Source organism: Lineus longissimus, chromosome 2 (genome assembly GCF_910592395.1).
Source record: "Lineus longissimus chromosome 2, tnLinLong1.2, whole genome shotgun sequence".
Classification (NCBI taxonomy): domain Eukaryota; kingdom Metazoa; phylum Nemertea; class Pilidiophora; order Heteronemertea; family Lineidae; genus Lineus; species Lineus longissimus.
In genome coordinates this window covers 17,968,931-17,981,512 of record NC_088309.1, presented here as the reverse complement: position 1 = coordinate 17,981,512, position 12,582 = coordinate 17,968,931, and the positions used below count along the sequence as shown (strand labels likewise).

The following is a 12,582-nucleotide window of genomic DNA, read 5'->3' as shown; positions in this document are numbered from 1 at the left end:
TCCGGCCTTTCGCGTCGCAAATTCAGCCAACCTTCCCACACATATTTGGATTAATGTATTCTGTGACTAGCCCACTTTATTTTCCTCAGCAATGAAAATAAAAAGCAGCGAAATCATTATCGTCACCTGCACTTCTCGAACAACTGATTTATGTATGGTTGCCAGACGACAAGTCTAATCCATACATTTCTGTGAACAGCGCTCTAAAAGCCAATTAATCACGAAAACTGTTGTGTAAAAAGCTTCAAAGTAAACCTTCATGACCATGGACATTTTCATAGTCCTCTTCTTGACTTGGAAGCACAAGGGGGGGGGGCATATTCCTGATGCAGACATCACCAAATTTAAAGACCCTCTGGTCATCTTCTGGAAGCTTTTAATACATTTGACCGGATGTGCAATGTCACTCATCAATACCTCAAATTCTGAACCAATTACAAAAAGAAAAAACATAAAACTGGATTAAATAAGCATTACAGTTACTTTATTTCCTAATCAGGCTTATGATCTGGATGTCAACAGTGTTGAGTACAAATATTACAGGAATGTTTCATTTTAAATCTTGCAAGTGTTTGATGTCCCAGGTTCTAGGTGCATAAATTCCATTCCCCAACTAGAAGTGTTGATGCAGAGATTTTTAGGGAAAATGATGGATTGAAACAGAGCATTTTCATATGACCTTCAAGACCGTATTTCGTATGACCTTCAAAGCAAAAACTAAAGAGTGGAAGCTGAGCAAAAATGACCTGGGACATCCTACACTACAGTGCATTATTTTGTATTACGTCATACAAACATTGATAGACTTCGTAAAGTGGTTATGTTTGACCCTGCCACAGTAAACCAACAAAAGTATTCACAAATCGGTCCAAAAATATCTGATCTGATTTATGATAACTACATTTAATGAAACAAGTGCTGTATGAGTGAGAGCATACAGTCAATTTTTAACTCAAATTAAAATATTTACAAATCGTACAAATTTGTTACGAAATCAAACTAAAAGTTGAAACAATTGGACGGAATTCTGATTAGGACAAAGAAGATTTATCAGCATATTTTCAATGTAAATTACAGGACGGAATTTTGAAATGGACATGAACAATATTCAGCATATACCAAGGGTTGTTGTCCTTAACAATAAAATGAAGCAGCAGTAAGTTAGAAACAGATTACAACCAAATAATTTAGTGCATTTCACACTGGATATGTCTACACGCAGACACGTGTTACAGGTGAGTTTACAGTCACGTGTTACAGGCGAGTTTACAGTCGCGTATTACAGGTCAGTTTACAGGCACGTGTTTGGAATGGATGGATTCATCATGAAAAAATATTCACCAACTTCAGAAAAAAGCCATAAAAACTCTGGACGGATTATCATCCATGCGAATAAAACCTTCATAAATCAATATAAATTTGAAATAAACTAAAGCAGAAAATACATAAAGTTACAACCTTTATATATTTTGGCAACGAAGCACAAAGCAATGGACAACTTCTTACAGAGGAAACACTACATTTACAGTTTTTTATCGATTGGTATAAAAATTATAGATTCGTATACTTATTTACACAATATTTACAACACAGCCAACAAGAAAATATACACGTGTTATTGTACATCACAGAGTGCATATAAGGGAAGTCATGATTGCACGTTGGTGTTATGAGTTTCCAACAATTTCTTGTAATGAAGACAATTCACCTCTTTCTATCCATGAACATGTCAAGCAATCAAGTCACCTGATAGACCTGGGGGCATCCAACTTTTGCTATTGGCCTACATGTAGTCAAGTTACTGGTTTCATTCATGGAGTTTGACAAAAGGAGATTTTACTCCGAGAAGTTCATGGATGGCGGAAAAATGAACAGAACCCAGGATGTCAAAGTTCAGTGAAATTTCTAGTGACTATTTTATGCCATATCACAGCCATTCTTGGAACCTTTTTTTGTTAGTAGCTACAATGTAATTGACATAACACAATTATTAAAGCACTAGAAGTAGAAGCTAATTTACAAAATTTAAGGTTGTTTACTTTTTCTCTCAACTAGTTGGAGAATTTGTCCTGCTCGATGGCAGTGATGCCAGCAAGGATACGAGGAGATTTAGGCACAACACTCAGTCTACAGGATTATCATCATGAATGCGCAACAACATGACTGCTTAAGGGAGTACGCAATTTTACCATCGAACCGCCATAACTCACATATCACAAGGACGCATCTTATTCTGGGTTTACATAGGGATTTACATAGGAATTTACATAGGGGTTTACATTGGGATTTCATACTGTCATGTGTCACTTAAAGAACAAAACGTCATTTCCAATGGCAGGCAACATAAGATTTAAGATTCGCAATGTCACTTATGTTTTCAAGCCTGAGTCAATTGATGAACATACTTGTGACATGTGATTTGTGACATGTAAATCGTGACAAGTGACAACATATTTTACATGTATATGATGTACACCAACTCCGCAAAGGGACCAAAATATTCTCTCATTTCCTTTCTCTTCATTTATATTACATTCATGACATTTCGATTTTAACTTAAGGGATTTTTGATTGAAGTCTGGTATCAAAGGAGTGCAGCAGACCGTTAATTCAAAGCTTGGTTCAATCAATAATGGAATGTTAGAAAGGTAGTTGTAGATACTAAAGACCCGATTCTCTATTCGGAAAACTAAACAAGTTTGTTTGTCACCAGTTCTCACCCATCCAGATGCTTTGACTGAGGTACCACTGCATCCCTTGGAGTCAACAAACCTTCAGCCTTCCAAAGGATTGTTGAATAAATACCAGCAATCGCAACATGTAGTGATAGTTACATACAGGAAACTACTAGAGAATGGAGTCACACACTAAAACAGCAGAATATTGGAAAGGACTGGATGGCTTAAAGAAAGAATTGATAAAGACTAGTCTTTAATCATTCTTGATAGAAGCGTAGACCCATACTTGATTCAGCAAGACAGTTTTTCAAAGGATATTTTCAAAAGTTCTTATCGCAAAAACAAAAATTGTCATGGCACTTCATCTGCTGATTTCATAAGAAATAACCGTGCTTTAACCAACTAGTGAATTACCCTTGTGATCATCCTCCCTAATAAAAGAGAAGGGAATAAATCCTGCCAAAATTATCTGGATTACCTTCTATGAGAACACTTAACAACAAGTAAAACTAGCTGTCCCAATATGCTTATGTCTTTTGGACCTTTATTGTTATAAAACGTTTTAATGGCATATTTAATAAAAAAATTGCTAACACTAACAACATGGCTTATGCCACTTCTAAGGGCTGCAGTGTTTGCGAGTTGTTCTGGGGTCTTCGGAGCTCAGTGATAGTCTCACTTGCTGGTGCATACCATTTGTGACCCGCAGTTTGTTCCACAAACGCAAAGCGCCCCGAATTGTTGAGAAGAGCGGGATTGGCTGGGCATGGCTCGATAATTTTGGGGACGTACTCAGACCTGTACATAGTGTGGTCATCGAATGGGTCACCTGAATGCATAGCATTCACATCGGGCCTGCAGCTCAAAGTATTGGCAGCAGGGTGTCTGATATAGTGAGCCTTGTAGGTTGGCAGACCTTCGAATTTACCTTTCGACACGTACGGTCTCTCCTGAACCAAAGCACGTTGACGATCGATAGGCCACTTGACGAAATCTTGTTTGTAGTTAGTATTGCCATCAAATTCGCCAGGTGCCCTGCCACGAGATTGAGGGCGGATGTAGCCACGTTTCGTCATTTCTTTGGGAGTAAAGACGACGTTATGGGTTGTTCGGAAGTCGATATCACCCGGGGGTTTTGTATAAGGGTCTGCGGCATGATGGTAAGGTTTGTCCAATTGCCACTGAGTATAATCAGACTTGTGGGTTGTTTTGCCCTCGAAAGGGGCATCTGAAATGTAAGCATTGCCAGCTGGTTTCATACTCTCCACTGGCCGGGCATCTTTTGGGGTGAAGTCCCTCTTAAACGTCGTCAAGCCGTCGAGAGGAGCTTTGTTGGGATTGTACGCCTCCTTGGCTCTCCTTTCACGCAATTCCATTGGATGCCTGATGTAGTCATCCTTGTAGCAAGTGTGGTCGTCGAATGGACCGTCTGAATGCTTAGCATTCTCCGCTGGCCTCAGCGTCTCCCTCGGGCCTTGGTTGTGACGAATGTAATTATCATAATAGCTTGTCTTACCGGCAAACTTTCCCTGTGGTGGATGCCAGGCTGGACCGTGATAGGAGATGGAGGTAGGTTTGATTTGCCACTTACGGTAATCAGCTGGAAAAGAGAAATGAGAAGATAAGCCACAAACAAACCTATTTACTTTATAGCATTGATTCCTGAACTTGCTTGGTACCAGTAATTGTGTGAACACTGATGATTATTGGCAAGTAAATCTAATCTCTGACCAGATGGCACAATATATTGTACAGTGTGGCGAACCACAACACTATCACATCTTTTATCTCTATGATCGTCATTTGGGTAACAAAATGGAGACACACTGACAGTCTCTGTTTCAAAAATCAACATTTATATAATATAGGCCTACTCGCGAAAATCTAAATATTGACGTAAACCCAACCAGACAGATTTCACTACTTACATTTGTAAGTTGGTTCTCCCTCAAATCGCCCTGCATCCCTTCGCGAGTCATCGCGGGGTTTCATGACTGCCCGCTGACCTTCCTTCACTAGAAAGAGAAATGGGAGAAGAGAGATCAGAACAAAATTATAACGGCTTGGTTTTGATTGCAGTGAAAGACTATGCCAGAAAGCCCTAAATGTGCTCTTTCTCGTGGAGAAATGTAGCAAAGATCAAAATCAAAGACACACAATACTTCAAATTTTGGCCACTGAAATTACAAGGTAGAAAGGTGTCCAAATCCACTGTAATCAAAATGCCTATTTTTCTGGTCAGCAGTTTCATAGTAATCTTTTATTTTACCCATTACCACTATTACCAAATAAAAAATACTGAATCAAACTGATGCAAAGCCAAAGTAGCCTGAAAGCATGCATGAAATAATGACGTCGTCTTTTTGCATGTCATGTTTTCTTCCTGGAGAAAAGACTATTTGGATAATACCACAGAGTTTTTTTAAAATCATACTAAATACACATTCATAAACATGTTTGACCGCCTGAAGGGCATAGTGTGTGCCAACAATAAATGAATAAAATCATATGTGACATTGCTGAATGACTGAATATCACTGATCTATTGAAAGAACAGGTCATGCTGTTCTTTGAAAATGCCTACACCAAGCATTGACAGCCTTGCTATGCCTTATCTTTCCATGTGTAGAGTATAAATTGAGGTCAAATGATTGTAAATTTTCAGTGCCAATACTGGGATGGAAGTGTAAGCCTTTCCCTAATATCATCATTCCAAATCCAATATTCATAATTGCATGCCTATTCAGACAAAATACCGGTTATTGATTTGAGACCACATCACTCAATATTGTATGACACTGTTTGACTTGTCTGATCAGTGAATCACCTGCCAATGGATACCCTTGTTTACTGATGCCATGGCAACACATACATCTCCAGCTTTCTGTTCCTCCACACATGTAATGTATAGTTATTGATTCCTCTGATTCTTGTGTGGGATATTTTAAAGTTCAATCTCAGGAATCAATTAAAGTTATTAAACCCATCATTCAAACTAACCTTTTCAATAATCTTTCACTAGGCTATGGAGCCTCATAGACTATGTGGTTAACACTGCTGACTACCACGCAATAGGGCCCGGGTTCGATCCCGGGGAGAACCCAGGATTGTATTTCTGGATGAACCGGCGTGGCTTTCAAGGAACTAAAATTCCTGGCTCTTCACAACACGTACATTAACGTATGAAATACTCGAGGGTCTGTCGGATGAGACTAAAAGCCGTGGTCCCTTGTACCTGAGTGTCTATGCCAGGGCAAGTAAAAGATCCCACATAGGTGGACAGTAGCCTATAGTGGACTCCATACCTCCGGCAAAAATCCAATAGGGTTACGACGCCGGTAATCATGATATGATGATATGACTGTTTCATTGGACAGTTTCTCGATAACTCTGGATATTTGTAAAAATTTACTCTCACAAGCTTGTATACCGTACATAAGTAGCTCAAAATGACTCAAGTCAAGTTGGCTTTCAGTTAAATCAATAGCAGTTTGCCTGTTTAGTGAAACGCTCGGTCAATTACCGTCTAAACTACTTGATCGATGCGTTAGATCGACTTTAACTTCTACTCCTACTATGACAGACCTCGTGACACATTTTACCACCTGTTTTGTGTGAAACACATGCACGTGTGAAAGACACAGTACAACTCTACATCACAACATGCTCAACAACGGTGTGAAAGTCACTGCTAGCAACTGCATTTACTATCTAGTAGATTGGGAAACCAATAATAAAATCACAGGTACTTGGTCCCTATTGACAACATGCCTTTCCTACTTTGGCTTAAGATTTGACCCCAATATTCGCAGCAATGAGCAATGGATTGAGGGGATTCTCTTGGGAGAGTAGAGCCAAGATATTTGCATCAGGCAAGAAATAAAGCGGGTCATATCTTGCTGGAAAATATCAAAACCTACGACTTGTATTTTTTCATACGTTAGTTTAATAATGCAGCAAAATGGACTTTAGAGTCATACTCATAGCGAAGGAATTATGACTATGAGATCATTTCTTTTTTTACGTACCTGGATAATCTTTGGTATATGACGTTAGATGGTCGAAGTGTCCATCGGGCGTTACGTACGGGTCCCCTTCATGTAGTGCTGGCTTGTGAACCGGATGTGGAATATAGTCCACCCTTAAAAATAGAGAATTAATTTTTCTATTACTGGGTATAATAAGTTTCTTGGTAGAAAATTTATCTTGATGAAAAGTTGAATGAGAATTTCGCAGTGAAATACAAATCGCCGTCTAAACAAAAACCAACCGATTCTTTTTATTCTTGTCAGAAACTAGAACATGATAGTTTCATATTTTATATATTTGCTACTTTAGCATGATCATCCAACGAAGCCATTTTTCATGGTTTATTTTTCAATTGCTGGCCTTCCCTTTTGTCGGAGCATCTCTAGAAAGCTGCTTGCCAATTGCTTCTTTGATGAGGATCATTTAGTTCATATTTCCCTCAACATCAATAAATTTGGTCCGATGGAAATATTTCCTTTAAAAAAAAGGGTTCATGCACTTGTTAACTATCTGAATCACCTCACTCACCTATGCGTCGTCTTATCATCAAGAGGTCCTGTGCTTTGGGCCGCTTGGGCCTGAGGTTTGAAACTTTCTACTTTCTCTAAAGGATGTGGCTGATATTTGTTATTGTATTCTGTGATCCGACACGGTTTATCTCCCTTCCCAAGGATGTTGTGTGGTTGATGGGGGCAATGATGCCGCCTGAAATGACAAACAGTTACCAAACATTTATTTTAACGCATATATTTGACTGTAAGTGTAAAATAACACAAAAGAATCACAGTGCCCGTGGAACCTCCCTTTACACACACTCCTTAAAGCAGGACTGTCTCTGTTTTCAGGACGGTAATTCCAGTCCAAAATTGGTCTTTTTCTATACAATTTACAATCAGGACACCTCTCCAGTCAGGACAGCATATGTCACTCCCAAGCGTGTCCTCAATAGAGTCTAGAGAGGTTCTACTGTAGCTAGCTAGCCTAATCTGCTCATACATTTGTATAGCACAAGCTTTATTGACCGCTCAATTTATTGCAAAATTGAGTGAGGAATTTTATATTACAATAAAGTCCTTTTGATGTAGCGATTGAACTTTGAAGGGAAGTACCTCAGGTATTCGTTCAATCACTCCATTGTTTTCATACCAGATGCAAGCGTCTTTATACTCATTATATTGTATGTTTTTATAAGAAAACAAGTACTATGGAATTATTTTGGACGTCAACAAAATTAAAAAGGGCATGGGATCAGCTTTGTTCTTTGAGATTAAATCAAACTTTACTGTTTGATCAGAAATAACAAACCATAATGTAACAACAACTCATTCTGTAAACATTACCATTGATTCTTTCAAACTAACTCTGGTAATATTAGCATAGTTTTAGAACTACATAGTTGATTTTGTTAGGGCGATCAACAACTCCATATAATTCATTCATTCAATCAGTTATTCTATTGTGAGTAAATCTAGAGTCTGACTCCAGAGATCATGGGCAAGCCAGGGTTAAGAGTACCAGTATCTCAACTGACATGTCTTGGAAAACCATCGATCTGAAGAGTTTCATCCCAATAAGATATGCGCCATATCCAACATTTTGGAACTAACCATGCCATGGCAATGCATTGTCTATACAAGAGTCACTGTCATCTGTCCTCCAAATTTAACAGAATTCGGGCAATAGTAAAACTGCATTGATGATCAAAAATGTTCTAAATTTTGTAACGCATCTTACCTTCGATAGAAATACATTTGTTTACCCACAGGACTTTATCAAGCACAATATAGCAGTTAGCACTAGCACTAGCAGGTACAAGTATTTCTTGTCCTTTAAGTATCGCCTTATCGGGCTGTAGTGTGTGCTGCAGACTAACAATTTGTGCAATGTTTATCGCGACGATGTTGGAGACATACAATACAATGGTACAATAGCCTATAGTGTATGCAAATCCAACTAGGGGTTGCGTAGGGAATGCAGAAGCCACAACAACCTATAATTCAGCACTGGCGGGGCATTCATCTTACGACTTAGAATGATGACACTGACAGAAACATATTCTGTGAACGCAACTTGAATACTGACACGTGGGATATGTGGGTTGTGGACACAATTGCTTTCTCTTTGAAACATGCCGTGCCAACAACAGTCAACAGACCCCCGCTGGCGCTGCACGTCAGTCGTCATACCGTCAAAACAGAAACAAACGACGTCACGTAACCTAGCCTACCAGGAAATTTAACCAAAATTTAAAAAGATGACAAAGTCATAGGCCGGTGAAATCAGGGAGCAGGAGATTATGAGGGGGACACAGGGACTGCTGGCAGTGGCATTGGCAGTCAACATGGTCAAGTACAATGAATGTAATATGTACCATCATGCTGCATGTACACAACACCGTATGCATTGAGCAGTGCACTTCCATTTTCACAAAATCCTTTTGACAGGAAGTGAACAAAACAGATCCGTTTTGCCTGAAAAAAACACATTATTCAACTCACCCACATTTACATATCTGACAAATACAAAGCTTTGTCATTTTTCTAGCTTATTCTTGATCCTCCTATGATGTAACTCTGCTGAGAAGCAGATTCTGGCCGACTAATTCACGACTTGATGAAGACTGTGGATTTGGTTGTCATACACAACTTCCAGGGTTGTCAAGCAGAAATGTTTATGGCAACAGACAGAATGTCGGAGGTGTGATAGGTATCAGGTGCCAATCAACTATATATATTTGTTTTGAATGGTTAAGGCAACATCACTATTTTTTGTATTTCAGTATTTATATGCAACTCTGAAAGTTTAGAAAGATGTGAAATTATCCTACTTGTCCAATTTTGATACCCTCCAATGCAACCTCTCGCCCCTATAAAATAATATAGACTGTACCACATAAATGGCCGCAGTTAGTTAATTTTATTTTCAACAGATGGCAGCAATCACAGGTCAGTGACAACTAGAGGCTCAATAGTCACTGGCTCCGCTTATATATACTGTGTTCAGCGGGGTACGTCGATGAGGTGGAAAAGACGAGACCAGGCTGACCAGGCTAACGAGACAAGGTGGAGGACAACATCATCACCTCCTGATTTACCCAGTAAATTCCCAAATTCTATGTTACAATAGCGGTGACCAGATCTGTAGGCCTATGTGACAAAAGGGGGCACTAATTGGCAAGTGCATTGGGCTGCCAGGATGCCCCTAACGAGATTTGCTTCCCTAGTAATGGCGTTTTACTGTTACTCAGTATTACTTACCCGCTTGTGAAACTCCTGGTAGGTGTGCGAACACTCTCAGTCGGTCCCTTTAACTCTGGTAACCACATTCCGGGGTGGGACATTCGTTTCCTCATGCTTTTATTTGCAGCAACCGTCTTTGCAGGGACACTCGACACCTTCGCAAAAACAGTTGTTACCGGGAACTGTCCAGATCCTGTCGTCGGCTTCAGCGACACAACCGCATTTCCATCAACTTCCCCCTGAGACGCAAGAGGTGACAGGGACATCGGGCTCGCCTGTTTGGAACTAATTCTCGACGACATCACCGACATGGCAGTACCCGGTAGTCTGGTGTAGTTAGTTTCCTCCGGCACCGGCATCTTGGTTGATTCTAGTACAACGTCTTTGCCTTTACTGTTTTATTTCCGGCCCTAAAAGATTACATGTGTACATCTAAACTAATTGGTGGTTTTCTGTAATTAGAGGGCTATCTAGTGACATTATCGGTGTAAGAATACATAAGGTAACAGCTATGAAGCTAGAAAAGTCGCTTAGGCCTATACTTCCGATCTGAGACAGCTGTTAGGAATGGGCCTGCCAGACGCATTCGCTATGGATGTGGGATAGAATGGGCATTTTCTCCTACAGCGACGACAAATGGACATCTGAACACTTATCTTGTCTCTCTAGTGTCTGGAAAACCGCGCCTCGGACTTAATTCACCGAGGTTAGTCCGTGAGAGGTGATGGTGCTTATAAAAGTAACAAACATGAGTTCCGTTCCCGAGTTTTGTGTTCGTGAGAAGAATCATGCACCCGAATATGTCCTCACTTTCACTCAAAGACCAAACTTCAAAGACTCATCAAATTATCACCTTATACGACAACTCCATGCGGCAAATGTTTAAACTATCAAGACTCGTCTTTATTTATTCTTGACTGTATGTATAGTAAGTACTTCTGGCTGGTAATCATACAGTTATTAACTACAAAGGAACTGTCTTGCCGACATGATCAAAAATTTAAACGACTATGTCGGCGGGAAAGGCGGGAACAATTAAGACGACCTCGGATGTGTTCGTGGTCCACTTACCGGAAGTATACCAGTCTACACTCACCTCAGATAATTTGTCCTCTTTCTTTCAACACAAGCCCTGCTCGCTCAGAGAAATCACAACATAACGTAACTAGGGCAAAGAAATCGATGCGAATTGGTACATATATATGTATCACACGATTGATTATTTATCAGGCTTGTCAGTGTTCGACTGAGAATTAACGTCTTATGTATATGCATACCATCATGTAAACTGTCAAGGTAAACTGTGAGAGAAAGATTTCAACGGTCTTACATTGGAATGGTTTACCCAAATTAGTTTAGCAGCTTAGAAAATAACTCTCAAAGATTTTTTTGCTAAGCAGATTAATGTCACACACCATACATCCGTGTATCGCCGTCATTATAGACCCATCCTGGGGATATCAGGCGTTAATATTAAATTTGCTTCTCCATCCCTGGGTGCAGGGCCGGAGAATCTAGCCCCCGAATGGGACAAATTCAAAATAATTCGTGACAACATTTCGGGGGCAGAGTATATACATACAAACCCTATGATCGTGATATAAGTGATGTGCTTACAAATAAAAAAACTAAAGTTCCCACTCTCGGCAAAAAAATTGTTGCTCCAGAACCAGAAATATGGACTTCACCAGAAAATCTGGTGAACTGACCTTAACTGAAAACAAATTTAGTTGATCATTTGTATCATAGGCGGCAGCACTGGATGGAGCAGAATTTGGCCACCTGTGAGCCAGTCGGTGAACTAAATTAATTTCACCGGTGTTAGTATAGGATGTTCTCATCAGATGATATTTTCATGATAAAAGTCAGTGTACCTGCTAAACGTGTAACTATTTTTGTGGAAACTTTTTTGTTGATGTAATCCCCCTATTTCTTTTTCACTCGTTCCCCGAAATGTTGTCACAGACGATAGCGTTTTGAATTTGGCCCACGGCGGGCCGTGCAGGCTACGCCCCCTTTTATGTTGGCATTATAGTTGGGATAGATAATTCACTGTAACGCTGAAATTAGTAACGTCAACGCTGAAGTTAGTAACTGACGTTAGGCCCAATGATGCAGGAGGAAAATACCTGACGCAAAAAAATGAATCGTATATATTCGGGGGATAAAAAGGAAACTGGAGAACCCGGGTATCGATCCCGGTGCCTCTCACATGCTAAGCGAGCGCTCTACCATTTGAGCTAGTCCCCCATCTGTCCGACAGCGGCGGCTCTTAAAACCCGCATTCTAGAACCAGCTGTGTTTTCTCAGATAAACAGTACCGAACAATAGTTATTATCAATATGGAACATAACGACCTTTTTTTATGTGGGCATTGAGGTGTATGATGAGTTCATTCCAATGGGGAACGACCCAGTGTGCTCGTTTGCCCCATCTTGGTGTGACAGGGTGCCTACTGCCCGTGTCCCGTACCGAATACACTCCTGCGCAGTGCCTGCACTATAGAATGTCTCAATACGTTACGTCGCCACTCCTGTCTTTAGAGCTCGCAGAAGCCAAGTGCAGACGGATAATCTTATACTCTTTCGAATATTTTCGTCCTCGCAGTTTCTAGGTTCCTAAAGTTGTTGTTCTGT

At 40.1% G+C, this 12,582-nt stretch overlaps 1 protein-coding gene and 1 non-coding gene across 3 annotated transcripts; both read right to left on the bottom strand.

Annotated features, from left to right (window-relative positions):
• Nucleotides 1-462: 462 nt before the first annotated feature.
• LOC135482701 (stabilizer of axonemal microtubules 2-like) lies at nt 463-10,356 on the bottom strand. 2 transcript variants are annotated; one of them, XM_064762979.1, is made up of 5 exons: nt 9,965-10,356; nt 7,236-7,412; nt 6,707-6,819; nt 4,607-4,693; nt 463-4,278 (listed from the first exon to the last, which is right to left on the bottom strand). In XM_064762979.1, exons 1-5 carry the CDS (start codon nt 10,303-10,305, stop codon nt 3,287-3,289), a joined length of 1,710 nt encoding a protein of 569 aa, XP_064619049.1. In that variant the 5' UTR covers nt 10,306-10,356; the 3' UTR covers nt 463-3,286. The 2 variants fall into 2 exon arrangements, with proteins under 2 accessions (XP_064619049.1, XP_064619050.1); XM_064762980.1 differs by lacking the exon at nt 9,965-10,356 and adding an exon at nt 9,206-9,366.
• A 1,767-nt stretch (nt 10,357-12,123) lies between these two features.
• Trnaa-agc (transfer RNA alanine (anticodon AGC)) lies at nt 12,124-12,196 on the bottom strand. The gene has a single exon. It is a non-coding gene; the product is annotated as a tRNA-Ala (tRNA).
• Nucleotides 12,197-12,582: the final 386 nt, after the last annotated feature.